The sequence below is a fragment of the Carcharodon carcharias genome, chromosome 14, assembly GCF_017639515.1.
Source record: "Carcharodon carcharias isolate sCarCar2 chromosome 14, sCarCar2.pri, whole genome shotgun sequence".
Classification (NCBI taxonomy): domain Eukaryota; kingdom Metazoa; phylum Chordata; class Chondrichthyes; order Lamniformes; family Lamnidae; genus Carcharodon; species Carcharodon carcharias.
The window spans coordinates 147,423,995-147,441,633 of NC_054480.1; the positions used below are offsets into that span (position 1 = coordinate 147,423,995).

General features: G+C 40.9%; 1 protein-coding gene across 1 annotated transcript in view; it reads left to right on the top strand.

The window, feature by feature from the left end:
• The window catches only part of LOC121287634 (unconventional myosin-Vb-like), a 124,576-nt gene that overhangs the window by 34,424 nt on the left and 72,513 nt on the right, over nt 1-17,639 (top strand). The window contains exons 9-13 of the mRNA XM_041205567.1: nt 2,154-2,266; nt 3,391-3,656; nt 3,744-3,825; nt 12,579-12,719; nt 13,772-13,894. Of these exons, the coding sequence (XP_041061501.1) occupies nt 2,154-2,266; nt 3,391-3,656; nt 3,744-3,825; nt 12,579-12,719; nt 13,772-13,894 (725 nt within the window). The remainder of the gene's footprint in view (nt 1-2,153; nt 2,267-3,390; nt 3,657-3,743; nt 3,826-12,578; nt 12,720-13,771; nt 13,895-17,639) is intronic.

Here is a 17,639-nt window from a genome sequence, read left to right on the forward strand (position 1 = left end):
TAAATATATTTTAATTGTTCCTTGGAATCCTCAGGCAATTATATAAAATATCTCTCACCAGTTTGTGGTGATCTTGTGGTATTTTTATTGTGTGATACCAATTTTTATTTTTCCAGCAATGTATAATATTACCATGGATTGTTTGCCCAGTACAAAATGCTGCTTCAAATTCAGGGATCCAGTTTGAATTATTGCCTCTAAGTGCTTTCCAGAAGCAAAATTTTGCTGTGTTACAGTTGATTTGTTTTTCCTGCCCAACAGCCTTCAAGTACAGTTAGTGCCCTCATTTTGAGGAAATCTATTGACATGCATTTTATTAAATAAAGGTTTGACCTCCCTTTTCAGTAAGTCCAGATGTAGTAATATTTGTATTGGACGCACCCTTGGAAAATATAAGGCTGAAGAGAAAGTATAAAATAAGATATTTGTGAAATACAGGAAATAATTTGCTACAAATTTGAAAGGTATGGGCCTATGGTTGAGTGTGTACTTCAGCTCTCTCTTGTGGAATCTCTCAGTTGGAGGGATTTCTTGCTGTTCTGTTACTAAATCTGATAAACTGTTTGATCTGATGAATTATTTATGTAGTTCAGTGAACCAGAGGCAGGAGGTCCTCCTCCTGCCCTCCTCCTCCTCCTCCTCCTCCTGCCCTCCTCCTCCTCCTCTTCCTCCTGCGGCCCTCCTCCTCTGCACCTTCCCCCCCACATCAGCTCCGCCCCACCTGCAAAAGAACTTCCTGGTTTATGCCAGCATCTTGGTTAAAATTAACATGCAGACTGTACTGAAATACTCCAAGTAGTCTTTGTCATAATGCAGAACAGCATATATTAGAAATGGAGGTCTTTTCTTTGCCTCTTGCTCCTTCATGCATGCGAGATTGTAATTCTAAGCATGAGATTTCTGCCAAATGCTCATAACAAGTTGGGGCTGGTAGTGATAGTTTATTTTTTTGCTTCCCTGGATGTTCTGGTTGTGTATCTGTGCAGAATATTGTACTTTTAGAATTAAACATGTTCAATTTGTGCAGCAATAGGCTTTGCGATCTCCATTACTTCCAAGAAATTGAAGGTTCAGCTACCAAAAATGTATTCATTTATTTTATTAGACGTTCAGAAAATGGCTAAATTAGGACTGCTTAGTAATGGACACCAGTATTTAACTCAACATAGGAACTTGAATTCTTACTGTAATCATGCTTAGTAACTTGACAGGAATCTTGCTTGTTTCAAAATGTGAGTAAATTGTGAATATTGATATTAATTCATACCTGAGGCTATGTATTTTTTTTGAAGATGACTGGCTATCCCAGAAACTAATTTGCAATTGTTACAATTCCCGTAAGAGACCAATAACTTTTGAGATGAATTTCCCAATGACTGACAGAAAGAACAGAGGTACAAGGGATTTCACCTAACAAACTAAAATTAACACTGATCAAACATTCATTAACGGGCAACAAATCCATCAAGCCAAAGAGAAGGTACTTTTGCATTAACTAACACAACCAAAGTAGGACTTATGAAACCCTTTCACTGGGTGCCATGCTTCTGGCAGATATGTAGCATTAAACGAACAGTCCCACAAACACTCCCAGCTCCGGCTCACTTCTCCCTGCCACACTAAGCTTCCATGTCCTATGACAGTAGTTCACTTCCTACTCATGTTTTCCAGGTGCACTTAGCAAGGCACACCTCGGCGACTGCCCGTTCCTTTAAAATTTCAAGAGCCCTGTCTGTTTTTCTTTTCCTTTTGAAAAGGAAAGGAGCCCTGAAAGCATCCTGCTTGGATTTTTACACAAAACAGTTGTCCTGTTCCTTCCCACAGCAGTGGCTGCTTTGGTTCTCTGCAGCTAAACACAGGAGCTGTCCTTTTTTCTGTTAGATGGCATGTGTAAAGGTGTTAAAGCTGTCACCCCCTTCAATGGGTTTCTGTAAGTTTCTCTCCATATGGCAACCAGATCACATGGGCTTGTCTCCAAGCTGAGGTGTTTATTTGGAGATCTCTGGTTTTACTTTTGAGTTAAAGTTACACTTCAAAAATAACTGCCTTGTGAAGTTGTGTTCATGATGTTTTTTTCTCTCCCCCATGGTACATTGCGGTTGTAGTAAAACTGAGGGAAGCTGCATGAATATTATTTATCAATATTTTTTCAGGTATCTGTGAATCTTATCAAGTGGATATATTTCAAATTATAGCTTCTGTTCTTCACCTGGGAAATATCGACTTTCAATCAAATGATCATGATGGTGAAAATAGCTTTGTTAATGTAAGTTCACTTTGCAATCTTAGTTTCACACATGGCCAAATGACATTTTCAACATTGATCTTTAAACACTTTTTGCTAAATGTTTTGAACTCTGCCTTTTGTAAAAGGCTTTATCTAATGTTTCAATGAACACCAAAATTAATTGATCTATCGTGTATTTTGAGGCTTTGCTATATACACATCACCTACTTTATTTGCCTACATCACAAGCATGTGCACTTCAAAAAGTAATTGGATGTAACGTGATTTGGAATGTCATGAAATCTGCTAAGGCACCTTTTTATAAATGCAAATTATTTCATTTGAAATTCTAACAACTCATTCAAAAATAGAATAAATCGCTCTGATCTGACATCTTTGCAAACGGATTAAACACATCCATTAATATACTTGCACATAAAATTTTATCTCCTTGTTCTGAACTGTTTTGTAGTTGAATCCAAAGTGTGTCTTTCCAAACTAGCCCTGAGGGTGTATATATCTTTCAACAATGAAAGATGGAATGAGTTGACATAAAATCTTGCCTCCCGAGGTAGTTTTGGGACCATGGCAACAGGAAATGCCTATGAGCTCAAAGTTGGTTTAATATCACTTGGCATGTTGGACTGCCAAAGGTGATCTTGTTGCTGGTGACCTACCATAAGGGCTAAAGTAGAAGGAGCAAATTAACAATGCATGTAATACTATTAGCTTATCCTGATTTTTGTCAGAAGCTATCCAATATTTACAGTCTACTGTGTGCTCTAAAGGCTGACCAGATTTGGGTCATTGGGCAGGCCAAAAGAAAAGTCTGACTTGCAAAATGCCGTGCTATGTATAAAGCATCCATCACTATTCAGAATAGTGAAGGGTCTCTGTCAAACTTTGCTTTTTCTAAATTTAAAAATGCATTTAATTTTGAGAACTGACTAACCTGTACTATGTATCTCTGCCCAATTCTTCATTGGGATGAGTTGAAAGAAGCTTCTGTGGGGGTGGAGTGGGGGAGAGAAGGAAAAGCAAAATGGATTGGGAGTAAGCTCCAACTATAGGATTTCTCTCACTTGCCTTTAGACTAATATTTTTGTTGTGATTTGCTTAAAAAACAGTGACCTGAATTTGTTTTTCTTTTGAATGGTCAGCAGGCAAATGATAAACATCTCTATCTATTCTGCAAACTACTTGGACTGGAGAGAAAGCAGTTGGCATATTGGCTTTGTCACCGCAAGCTAGTTACATTAAATGAAACCTATATCAAATCAATGACAGTAAAACAGGCCACTGGTTACAGGGATGCACTTGCAAAACACATTTATGGGCAGCTATTCAACTGGATTGTGAATCAAATCAATAAAGCCTTAAGATCCTCCTCAAAACAGCATGCCTTCATTGGTGTGTTAGATATTTATGGGTAAGAATGACCAGCTTTATGCTTAAACAAGTATTTTCTAAAAAAAAAATCAATCATATTTGTAATTGAAACTTTTATCATTTTTAGGTTTGAAACTTTTGAAAATAACAGTTTTGAGCAGTTTTGCATTAATTATGCAAATGAAAAGTTACAGCAACAATTTAACTTGGTAAGATCTCTATAAGGAAAGCATTTTAAAATGCCTTTTCGACAACCTTTTGACATTACCTGACTTTGTTCTGTTTTTATCCTGTGACTCTTTTTGAAAAAATTTGTTTTGAAGAGCACTTAACCAGCGGAAGATTCTATGGTCATAAGTGGTGCTTTGATATTTCTGGCGTCCAAGGTTACTTCCTGGGTTGGAGTTTTGCTCACATGGGAATTTGTGATTAGAGCTGATGAATTTGAATGTGTTCATAGGTGCTTAATGAGAATATTGGGAGTATAATAGAGGAAATCGGGCCTGTAAACTATGGTGCATGAACAGAAATCTTCCTTGCCACTTGAATAAATCAGTTCAAATTGTTAGATCAAAGGTCTTTTTTTATGCAAAATAAATTTGGGCTGTTCCAACTAGGCAACCAGCGTTGGCGTGCACTCTGCACAGTTCTTTTGACTGCCCCAGGGGTGGTATTTAATGGAGTTTTGCCTACTAGGTGAAGAACCAACAAGAGCTCCATTGCTGTTTTTCAAGAATTAAGCGTATTTCAGGCACTGAACTAGGCAGTGGCAGGTCTTTCCTGGAATCAAAGGACCATCCCCTGAGAATTTCCAGTTAATCAGTGTAGTATTAGCGTGTTGGGTTAATATATGGACTGAGGAAACTGTACCACTCATGTTATGGTGTAGAGTGTCTTGTAGAAGTTGACTAGAAGATGACACCTAGTCAGGGCTATCCCTTGGAAATATGTATATAGTTGTATTAATAATACAGTTTATGTTCAACCACACAAGCCTCCAGGCCTCTTTGTGAGACACCAAACAAGCTTACAACATGGTGGCAGCAGGTGAAGGACCCCAAAATCCTAGAAATGAAAACATAAAGACTATAGTCTGGCCTGAGAAGTGTGCCTAATTCCAAGACCACAGCTGGAGATTGCCTTGAACTCCATTTGCAGGTGTGGAGGCTGAAGGACAGAAGAAATGGACTCCTCCACAGCACAGGGAGTTCCATTGCCAGAACCTGATCAAACACAGAATCAAAAGACCTAGCCAGATCCCAAGGGTGAGCAGAGTTCACTTAAAGGCTGAACCGACATTTTGAAAATAATCAGGCCGTTAATCAGATGACCATACAGATTTTGTTTATTTAATGTGCATGGCTGGAAGAATGCTACAGATTGAGTCCTGAGTTGGTGCCATACCATGTGGTTGCTGAGCTCGAATAAATGAGAAATATTAAATAGTGGTCAGAGCTGAAAATTGCCTTCCATTTGATTCTCTATGATTGAACCTGGCCCAAATGGCTTATTCTGAAGACTTCCTGCAGAATCGCCAAGTCTTTATGATCAACTCTTTGATCGCAACAGGAGCCTGCCAAAAACTGACAAGTGAAAGAAGCAAAATTAGTTCCTGCAGTGCCATTTTGAGAGAAATTAAAACTGTACTCCCCAGTGCTGAAAAGCAGCCATGGATAGTTTTGATTTACTACCACACCAATTTGAACTTGTGCAAGGGCCAAACCAGATGCAAAATTGGGCATTATGGAGAAGTTTTTTAGATTACAGGAGTACATCAGGATTAAGTAGGAAATCAGACTAAGTGCATGTTAATACATTCTTAATTGGTGAAATGGCTATACAAAGTATAGATGACCCCTCGACCACATTTGGTGAGATATTAAAAGTCTTGGACAAGTATTTTGAGCTCAAACCTTTAGAAAAGATATTGAACACTCCCAATAAAGCACCAAAAAAAGATGAGGAGACCCGAGGGCGAGGGAGACCATATCCAAGCAAAACACAAGATAGCCACACACCATGTCGGCATGAAGTGCATGAGCCGAAGACTTTAATGCAGAGGAAGAGGCTGCATAACAGCTGAAAGGCTTAAACATGAACTTTTTGAAAACCCTGACACATTGCGCACTGCCACCTCCTTCTGCAGATTGAGCAGATGACTGTGAAGAATAGAAAGCTATCTGATGTAATCCATTTTCATTTTGCAGGTGCTATTGCTTTTGACGCTATTCCACAGCAAAATGTTTGTATCCAAGCTGAATTGGAAGACGTGAAAGATGTGATTTCAAGCTGAGTATGTGGCTTTGAAAATACATGACATACTAAACTCTTAACATAAGGAATTGGAACAGGAGTAGACCATTCGACTGCTTGAGCCTGGTCCACCATTCAATAAGATCATGCTCATCTTCAATGAACCAAGCTGTTCAAGATCTGAACAAACATAAGGTGTCTCAAAGGTACAAGGAGTCTTTGAAAGAAGCTGGTTGAATATTGAGAAGAATACAATAAGTGTAAATCTGAATAGTGTGCATCCTCAGTCTGAGATAACTCTGAATTCCATCTGAAGAGGGAGTTGGAAGAACTTGACTAGAAGTACAGGCAGACACAACAGACAGAATGTGCTGTAAGAAATATGTTGCCTTGAAAGACTTTGAAGAATCAATATGTACCCCTGGAAAAACATGGTGTTAGTTTCTGAAGCAGCATTCAGCATCTTTCTATCAGCAACAAAGCAATGTACAGAAGCACAGCAAGATGGCAAGAACTGAACAAGAAAATAAACAGTTGAAAGAACAGCTAATTATTCTTCAAAATCAAATGAAAAGGGAGGACATAACCCTTCAGCAGCATGAAGAAATGATGACTGCCTTGAACAGCAGAACAAAGTTGAGACTCTGAATTAAGAAAACTCAAACAGAGCTTCACAAAAGGGAAACCTGTTTGAATGAGGTGTGAATTCACATCCCGAGTACTCCTCAGGTTAGTTACTTTCTCTTCACAATTTTTTTGAGGAACTAAATGAATTTAATGTCAAAGAATTGAAGAACCAGTTGGCAGAGAAGACTCAGCAATGTTCAATATTCCAGGAGGAAGCCAAGAGAGACTGAGCAGAAGAACCAGCTGAATGGAAAAGGAGGAATTGAAAGGAAAAGCCGAAGAGCTTTCCAAACTGTGAGCAGACAATGAAGCCACGTGTAGCATGATTACAGAACTGAAACAAGATAAGTCTTCGTTGGAGACAGACCTGACTAACAGTGAAACCAGAATGAAGGGCAAGGACAAAGATCTGCTGCAGGTGGAGGAATAGAAGACAAATAAGGTCAGGAAATGTAAATCTGAGCATGAAGATCAAGGAGCTAGAAGGAAAAGCACTGGGTGCCTCAAACTTGTTGAGGACCATTGAATTGTTGAAAAATGACATGGCTGAAATGAAAATCAGAACCTTGAATGTCAAAGTTGAACATTTGCAAGAGAATTCTCAAGGAATGTGAAGAGTCTCAAACAACTAGCAGAAGTAGAATTAAATGTGAGCTTGGAAGGATAGCACAAAGGAATTAAGCCCTGCTAAAGAGAAACTGTTCAGTCTAGAGAACCACCTTGTGTGTTTGGAAAGAGTTTGCCATTGGAAAAAGAACTGATGAGCACAGGAAGTAGAACACTTGAATGAGGATTTGAAATGCCCCAAATGACGAAATTACAGAAGCAAATTTAACACACATCCTCGATTTAAACGTCAAGTAACAAGTGTCTATTGTGAAAAATGCCTGGAACAGCAAAAGGAATTGCTGATGAATCTGAACAGTTGGTTGAATGCAGGATTAATGACCAAAACTGAAATACTGGAAATGGATCGAAGAGCATAGGATGAGATGTGCAGTATGGAAAAGCAAATCGAGGACTTTAAAAGCAGATGAGGGAAATTCCAAGAACAGGTTGAGGATCTAAGGAGCGATCTATAACCATGGAAGAAAGACTCCAAAAGGAACTGAATACCTAGGTGAAGTTGTTAAGCTTGTATGAGTTCTGCAGATTAACTGAAATAAAACCAACTAAACTAAACAGCGGTAGTTGCTGAGCTGAATGAAATGATTTTATAGACTTGAAAGTAAACAAATATTGGGGTAAAATTGTGAAACCAGTAGAAATTATTGAAATTTATTTATTTATTTTTTGAAACGTCACTTTCCAGGAAGACCACGGTGGACCGCATGGATAAAACCAGCGTCCACTCTAGGAATGAAGAGTGAACATTTTCTCCAGATGGAATGGGATAAGCCCATGGTATCTAATTACAGATTGTTGACAAAGAAAGACATTTAGAGCGCAAGAAGCAAAACAGATGTTGAAACTCACTCAAGTATTTAAAACACCAAGTACTGAAATTTCAACTACCAATATCAGCCTGAAGCAGCTGGGAAGGAATGAGACCTGGAAGAGTATTGAAGATTCCAGACTGCCTGAATATGTAGAGTCAGAGACTTGGGTTTGGGGAGGAGGGGTAGCATGGAAATTTTATATTGTAAATATATTTTGGTAAGGATTTGAAGGGGTGGGGGAGAGATGTGGTATAAGGGTGTTTGGGTTAGTAAGGGTTAAAGTGTGACTGGGGAAGGAGTACTGCCCACACTGATGTAGAGAGTCAAGTGCAGAGAATCTTTTAGAAATTGGCATGAAGCTATCTCCAAGGTATAGCCCTGACTGGGTACGTTGAATAAACCAGTGTGTTCAACCACAAAAGCCTCCAGACCTCAGACCCCAAGACAACCTTATAACAATCAGAGTCTGGTGGCTGTGCATTGTTAGGCAGTGCCACTGGGGGAGCAGTGGCTGCTGCTGGTAATGCAAACCTCCCCACCCCAAGGCCCAGGATTGCTGATGGACACAGGCAATAGGTGAGTAGTGGTGAGAGGGGACTGGTGGAGGAGGGGGGCTGGCAGCAAGGGCAGGGGTGGCTGTGTGAAACCCTCCTTTCCTAATGCCAGGTCCCTCAGCCTTTGAACAAGGACCCCCACACCCTCTTTTTTTAAAAAAAAAAACCCACAAACCCATGGAAGCCCACAAGCAATCTGAACAGGGTTTGCTGTTTGGGCTTTCCCCATGGCATGTCCCTGCCCCTGGTGAATTACTAGCAGGGAGGGATAGCAGTGGTGGGGTTCCTACCTGCCACCTCCCTCAATTAAGTGCCCCACCCCCATCAAAAATAAACCCGACCACTAAGCTCTCCTCAGTGTAGGGCATTAAATTCCACACAAGGTCATGGTCACTGGTACGAAATGTGGAAAGAAATTTCAGCACAAGGATTCTACAACCCATCATGCATGAACCAGTGCTCTTGATCTATTCTCCATGACTACGCATCCACCAGACACTTGCAACCAATCAGCATTCTCCTCAGTATAAATTTTGTTTTTCTCCTTATATTGGTATTCCTGGAGTGTTTTGATGTGTGCAAGGTGAAAAGCTTTGACGTGTCTCTTTTTCCGCAATATGTTAAATATGTGAGAGATGAGGTAGACTAGCAAGGCATTGAAACACAGCACACACCCATTAGGCAAAATGTCCTGTTTTCTGCTATACCGACTTTGTACACTGTAATCAGTTGAAGTATTCTTTATGCTCCAGATCTCACTCCCTCATGGGACATCCCTGTGCTATGTGTCCAAAGATATACAAGCCAAGAATCAGCCTGCTCAGTCACAAGATGATCCATGGCTGGCACTCTCCACCGACCAGCCTTCACCCTCCCATTGAGGGGCAGCTGAGGATTGGACGGAGCTCAGGGCCAGTGTTCAAAAACTGTCATGAGCCTGAACTTCCTTGGATTGTCGGATTGCCACTCCGCTCCCAGTTCCTTGCCTGAAAATGTTTTCAATCTCACCCCCGGCACAAGCTTCCGATTCAGGCCAGGCAAGATCAGTGTGGTCCCCAGGGCCGAGCAACAAAGGGCAGCTCTGTCAGATTGGGGTTGGGGGGCAGAAGGGGGCAAGAAGAGAGCCCCATGGGGTGGGGGGTGGGGGGGCGGTGGTGGTCACCTAGAAGGAAGAAGAGGTCTTAATTCTAACTACTACTGGGTAACTATTGATGTAACCCAGTTTGGACCATCCAAAAAGTGAGAGATTTTAAAAGCATTTTCAGATGACTCCCAGTGCAGAGTAATTGCCATGGCGCAGCATCTCGCCCTTCCAGAGTAATCTGAGGTAGATGAGGCACTTTTCAGGGCCGAAAGTGACAGCCTTAGGCCCATTCATGAGTTTGTGTGATATACAGTGCAAAATGATCTGGTCAGGATAGCCAATATCCCACAGGGTGCCTTTGATGTGCTCTTTCAGCACCAAGCTTGCACATTGAGCAAATAGCTCTGGCCCTATTTAAAAGGTTACCAATAAGACCAATCTTACAGCATGTGAAACTGTGAGAACCCCAATGCGTTTATTGACCAGTGAAGGCAGGCTTACAGTAGACCATGGTAGAGAACCCCCTGGCAGATTTCTCAGCTCGTACATCAAAGAAAAGGAGTTTGTTTGACTGCTCAATTTCAAAGGTGTATTTGAGTGCAGGATGGAGCCAATTAAGACATGCAAGGGCATTATTACATGCAGCTGCGGATTTAAATATAGCAAACATACCCATATAGTGAAAATATGCAATGGATAGGAGGTTTGGTGTCATTCTACCGGAAACACATTTCCCATGGAACCCAATAGCTTTTTGTGAGAGCTGGGCCTAGAGGGGATCCCATGGCAACACCATCTATTTGGGCTTAGAGATGGCCATAATTAGAATTGAACTCAACTGCACAAGTTGCAGAGTTTGAGCTCAATGAATACTGATTCACACAATGGTGGGTCTAGATAGCCATGACATAGTGCTACAGTGCAAATATCTATGGCTCCCTTAGTGGAACATTGGTGATTATCTGCAGCTATTCGCTTGTTGGACTTGTGTAAGAGTGATTGAGCTGCCGCATGCCATATATGATGGATTTCATCCTCATGGCTCGCTGTGTGTGCGTCTGTCTGTCTGTGTGTGTCTGACCGTTTTGTGTCGTACATCATGCAAACTCATGAACGGGCCTAAGGCTGTCACTTTTTTTGGCCCTAAAAAGTGCCCAGCTTACCTCAGAATGCTCTGGAAGGGCAAAGTACCTCAAAAATTTGAGCAACAGGCGAAGCCAGTTGTTTCACACTGCTACTGTCAGTAGCAACATGAGTGGCATTTGCCACTAACAGGATGCTGCCATTAAGCCATAAAGATGTTCTGCCCATCACACAAATGAGTAATGTGGCATATGAATTTCAGTGCCTGTGTGATACTGGGTAAGTAGGGCATATGTTCCAAAGACTGGTGAATCATATCAATGTGTCCCAGCCACTGTTCAGAACAGGCAAGATACAGACCACACCCAACAAGCCCATGTTTGCAAAACTCAAAACAATATTTGCTAAATAATCCTCAGTGTGCTAAGAATCATGCTGACAACCAATTTAAGGTTGTCAGTTGGGCTCAGTGTGGCGCATTTACGTCTACTGGATACTCCGTTTATTAATACACCAGGGCCCTGTTCTTTGTGTATGTATTCTGTCTGCATTGTGCCTGTTTCAGTTAAACAAAATAAGTGATACTCATTTGCTGACTCATTGGTCAAGGCATTGCCCTGAGGAATCGGTCAAGCTGCCTAGTTTACGTTTCAAACAATGTTTGGCAGTTAACTGTCTGGCAGAGTCACTGATGCATTCTCCATGGTAACACCTCTACCAACCAATCAGCATTCTTGTCATATAATATAAATTGTCTTCCTCTTTCTTGGTGTTCTTAAATTGTCCTGATGAGTGCAAGATGAAAAGCTTCGACACGTCTCTTTCTTCAGCAGCAAAGTTCTGTACTACCAAACAACTATTAACCTACCTTCACAGCCTTTATTTTTCCTGATCTATGTATTTGAAACTGGATCATTGTCCTTTCCTAGTTCCTTTATCAGTCTTATGATCTCCATGTATGGAACAAGGTGTAAAAGTACTCACTAACTGCATCTGCTTCTTGCCTTTTCTATCTTGCTGCGCTTTCCCTCTGTCCACCATGCCCTCAATCTTGACACACTTTGATTTTTCACACTTTTTTGATTTTGCCTAAGTTTTTATGGAAAAGAGTACATGTTACTTCAGAAACTGGAATGAAAGCCCATTATTGGACTGCATAGAAGGAGCTCCTCCGGCACCACCTCCTCGAACTCCCTCCTCCCCTTAAAACATTGACCAAGCTGTTGATTATCTCTCCCCCTAGCTCTTCCTTTCGCTCCCATTGACCATCTAAACTGATGGTTTTTTGCCATGTTAAAATATTGCATGTTTTTAATATATGCTACAGTGTGTCCCCACCACTGCCCCCCCCTCAAATCCCCCAGAGTTAAGGTCACTGAATATTCCTTTTGCAGCATGGTAACACAGATCTTATTTAGCAGCAGATATACCCACAATAATTGTTCCAAGTGACTTCCATATTAGTCAGCTGGATCTTACTGATTGAATGAACACATCAAGTGGAGTTGTGTCTTCATCTGGTAACATGACAACTGACAATTGCAAGTTGCTAATAGGGAAGAAAAGGTGCCAATGATCAAGGACTAATATTGATATGTTAATGAATCATATTTTTACAAATGAAAACATTAATCAGAAGTGTTTGACCACTCATTCCTGCAATGTATCTGTATAGCTTTGAGGTTCTTTCTGTCTAATTTTTAAAGTTTTTGTTTCCTTCATTAGCTTGCAGTGGAAGGGCGATTGTGGAACATAACTGTAAAAGCTTGTCGATTTTAAATGGCTGTTTATTTCTTTATAGAATTTGCTTGCGGAGTGGTCAGCTTTGGTGCCAAACAGTTTTTCTCATCAGTGGCTGATGTACAGTCACTCTCCAATCTTTGTCCATTTGTGTAGAAACTTGTGTATCTTTTTCTTCCTAGCATGTGTTCAAGCTAGAGCAGGAAGAGTACTTGACTGAAGGATTACCATGGACACTTGTTGATTACTACGACAATCAACCTTGTATTGATCTTATTGAAGCGAAGCTTGGAATCTTGGATCTTCTAGATGAAGAATGCAGGGTGAGAATTAACATACACTGATGTTTAGTTAATGAAAGTTGGTATAACTTTTAGTTTTAATCTTGTGTAACTGTGAGCAGATATACTGCAATCAATAATATATCACCTTTTATCCTGGTTGGGAGAGCGTTGCTGCAAATGCAAAATGCGATGGTAAGAGTGTAGTCAGAAGAGCTGAGGACCAAAAAAGCTAAGAACAGTTTGAAACAATGAGCACCAAGTAGTTATATTCTGATTTTATTTCCTCCAGGTATTTACAACAGATGAATGTGCCCTCCACAAGCAGTATTCTTCCCATTGAGACCTTCAAGTCTAATCTCCTTCCCTGCTCAGTAACGTTGTCCACAGGGAATTGCCCTCTGCAATTCCTTAACAAACAGGGATGAGCTGCCATGTGAGAAAATTGGGAGACTTCACAATTGCCCCAGTTTCATAGCATCGTTGTTGGAACCCCTGCCCTTTAAAATCCCCCAAATGTTTCAGGCCAGTCTGTCCTCACTTGCAAACTGAATAGAGCTGCTTGATGCCAGAAAAAACACACTAGCTAAAGGGATTAAATGCAATTGTTACAATATTGCTAGGATGAGCCTATGAGACAATTGATTATATGATGGTGCAAAAACAAAAAAACCCTTAAAGCAGAAATGGCTTTTGTCAGTTGACTTTTTGAAGAATCGCTTTTTTGAGTCAGGTTGAAGGGGATGATAATGGCAATTATGAATGCTGCTGACCTGCAAGCATGATCGAGGGAATTCCAAGCTGATTTTGAGAAGTATGAATCAAGATGTAGGAAGTTCGTTATGTTTGTAATCAAGATCAAACAAAATTATTTCTCTTTTTAACTCACTCTCTCTCTCTCTCTCTCTCTCTCTCTCTCTCCTCTCTCTTCCCCACCCCCCCCTCCCCATTAATAAACCTGTAGTCAAAAATAACAATTCTGCGGAAGCTGTGCAGCAATAATATGATGTAAAGTTGTAACCCTTTAAGTTGCTAACACCTGTCCAGTATATATTTGGGTTGATCTAAATAGGCATTACTTGTTTAATTTTTAGATGCTTAATGGAACGGATGAGAAGTGGGCTCAAAAGCTGTATGACCGACACTATACAAGTCATCACTTTCAGAAACCTAGGATGTCAAATTCTGCTTTCATTATTCTTCATTTTGCTGCTGATGTAGGTGATGGTTTTAGTTTTAACTTCTATAACCAAGCTAATTATTGCATGCAGTTGGCGCAATCAAGGGGATTTTTAAAAAACATTTTCAGGGATTGGGTATGAAAAAATACTAAAGGGTGCAGTTGACTTAGTGAAATTCCGAGCACTGATCTTAAAGGCACAAACATTTCAAATTTAGCCTGTAGCTACTTAGAATCCGAATTGTTTTTGATGGATAATGGCTTCCACAAGTAATTTTGACACATCTTAGGTCAAGTAAATTCTAGAAGTTTTGGAATATGGATTGAGTATAAACACCAAAAGGGCAAAAACAATAGTAGTTGGAAGGAATAAATTAGACACTAGAATGAAGATTCACACTGGAACTAGATTTGTTTATCTACTTGGGACAAATGGTAACAGAAGGTGGTAGATGTGTTGCTGAATTTGGAGGAAGGATAGGAACAGCCAGAAGTGATTTTGTGACGTTGAAGGATGTGTTCACAAAAAGGGAACTCAAGCTTGAAATGAAGAAAAGATGCTACATTCAATCCACTTCCCTGCATGCCTCAAACCCGGACAATTGTAAAGATCTGTGAAAGAAAATAAAGGCCATTTAAATGTGAATGCTAGGATGTATGCTTAAAAACTTCATATACAGACCACAAGGCAAATGAAGAGGTACTTGAAATTGCAACAGCAAAAAGAACTGTGGCATCCAGAAAATAAAATCAGTATTTTGGCCATTTGACGAGAACTAAAAAGCTACAGCGATCTCTCTCTTCTAGGGAGCAAAGTGGAGGCGGCAGAAAGACTGGTCAACCTAGGCATAGCTGATGATGGATGTTAGTGGTTGCAGGCAAGCTACAGTGGATGGATGAGCTTGGCGCAAGACAGATGAGTGTAATATACCATGATAGCAGATCTCCTGGCAGGAATAGCTACAACCAGGATGGGTTGTACTAAAGTTGAGCAGCATACTACACTTTCCTGCACCTTGTACCTAATTTGGGAATGCTTGAGGTTCTCACTAAATATTGGAGGTGGAAAAACTCTTCCTTTCGTTCAGTTTGACATCTTCCACCTTTAATGAAATGTTGCTGCTAGATACCAGGAAACAAAGTTCCCTGGACTGAAAAGAGCCTTAATTTTTCACCAGTGAAATTATGATGTAGGCTATAAATCAGGATCCATGAAATTCAAAGTGACTGGGTCAAGTGAGGGGAACCAGAGTGTTACAGCAGATAGTGAGGTGGAGGAGGATAAAGGTCAAGCGAGGAATGCATGTATAGACAGAAATCAAAGGCTTGTACGTGATAGAAATGTTCTCAGGTGCATCTATTTCAATGCAAGGAGTATTGTTGGAAAGGCAGATGAGCTTAGGGCGTGGATTGGCACGTGGGATTACGACATTATTGCTATTAGTGAGACTTGGTTGCAGGAGGGCAGGACTGGCAGCTCAGTGTTCCGGGGGTCTGTTGTTTCAGATGTGATAGAGGGGGAGGGATGAAATGGGGAGGAGTGGCATTACTAGTCAGGGAAAATATCACAGCTGTGCGTAAGCAGGACAGCCCGGAGGGCTCGTCTACAGAGGCTATATGGGTGGAGCTGAGGAATGGGAAAGGTGTGACCACACTAATAGGGTTGTATTATAGACCGCCCAATAGTCAGAGAGAATTGGAGGAGCAAATCTGTAGAGAGATAGCAGACCGATGTGAGAAACAGAAAATTGTGATAGTAGGAGATTTTATCTTTCCACATATTGACTGGGACTCCCATACTGTAAAAGGGCTGGATGGCTTGGAGTTTGTCAAATGTGTTCAGGAAAGTTTTTAAATCAATATATAGAGGTACCAACGAGAGAGGATGCAATACTTAATCTCCTATTAGGGAACCAGACAGGTCAGGTGACAGAAGTATGTGTAGGCAAACATTTTGGGTCCAGTGACCACAATGTCATTAGTTTTAAGTTAATTATGGATAAGGATAAGTCTGGTCCTCGAGTTGAGATTCTAAACTGGAGTAAGGCCAATTTTGTGGAAATGAGAAAGGATCTAGGAAGAGTGGATTGGCATAAGTTGTTTTCTGGCAAGGATGTGTTCAGTAAGTGGAAGGCATTCAAAGGCGAAATTTTGAGAGTGCAGAGTTTGCATGTTCCTGTCAGGATTAAAGGCTAAGTTAACAGGCAAAGGGAACCTTGGTTTTCAAGGGATATTGGCGATCTAGTTAAGAAGAAGAGAGAGGTGTATAGCAGGTATAGGCAACAAGGAGCAAATGAGGTACTTGTAGAGTATAGAAAATGTAAGAAAATACTAAAAAAGGAAATCAGGAAGGCAAAAAGAAGACATGAGGTTGCTTTGGCAGATAACGTGAAGGTAAACCCAAAGGGTTTCTACAAGTACATTAACGGTAAAAGGATAGTAAGGGACACAATTGGTCCCGTTGAAGATCAGAGTGGTCATCTGTGTGGAGCCTCACGAGATGGGGGAGATCTTAAACAGTTTTTTTGCATCAGTATTTACTCAGGAAACTGGCATAGTGTATAAGGAAGGAAGGGAAACAAGCAGTAGTGTCATGGAACATATAGAGATTAAAGAGGAGGAGGTGCTTGCTGCCTTACAGCGAATAAAGGTAGATAAATCCCCCGGGCCTGACATGATATTCCCTCGGACCTTGAGGGAGACTGGTGTAGAAATTGCAGGGGCCCTGACAGAAATATTTAAAATGTCCTTAGCCACGGGTGAGGTGCCGGAGGATTGGAGGGTAGCTCATGTTGTTCCGTTGTTTAAAACAGGCTCCAAAAGTAAACCAGGTAATTACAGTCCAGTGAGCCTGACGTCAGTAGGTAAATTATTGGAAGGTGTTCTGAGAGGCTGGATATATAACTATTTGGACAGCCAAAGGCTGATTAAGGATAGTCAGCATGGCTTTGTGCGTGGTAGGTCGTGTTTAATGAACCTTGTAGAGTTTTTCGAGGAGGTTACCAAGAAAGTAGATGAAGGAAAGGCTGTGGATATTGTCTACATGGACTTTAGTAAGGCCTTGACAAGGTCCCACATGGGAGGTTAGTTCAGAAGGTTCAGACACTTGGTATCCATGGAGAGGTTGTAAACTGGATTTGAAATTGACTGTGTGGGAGAAGACAGAGAGTGGTGGTGGATGATTGCTTCTCAGACTGGAGGTCTGTGACTAGTGGTGTGCCTCAGGGATCTGTGCTGGGACCATTGTTGTTTGTTGTCTATATCAATGATCTGGATGATAATGTGGTAAATTGGATCAGCAAGTTTGCTGATGACACTAAGATTGGAGGTGTTGTGGACAGTGAGGAAGGCTTTCAAAGCTTGCAGAGGGATCTGGACCAACTGGAAAAATGGGCCAGAAAATGGCAGATGGAATTTAATGCAGAAAAGTGTGAGGTGTTGCACTTTGGAAGGACAAACCAAGGTAGGACATACACAGTAAATGGTAGGGCACTGAGGAGTGTGGAGGAACAAAAGGATCTGGGAGGTCAGATACATAATTCCCTGAAAGTGGCGTCACAGGTAGACAGGGTTGTAAAGAAAGCTTTTGGCAAACTGGCCTTCATAAATCAAAGTACTGAGTATAGGAGTTGGGATGTTATTGTGAGGTTGTATAAGACATTGGTGAGGCCAACTTTGGAGTATTGTGTGCAGTTCTGGTCGCCTAACTACAGAAAGGATATCAGTAAGATTGAGAGAGTGCAGAGAAGATTTACTAGGATGTTGCCGGGTCTTAAGGAGTT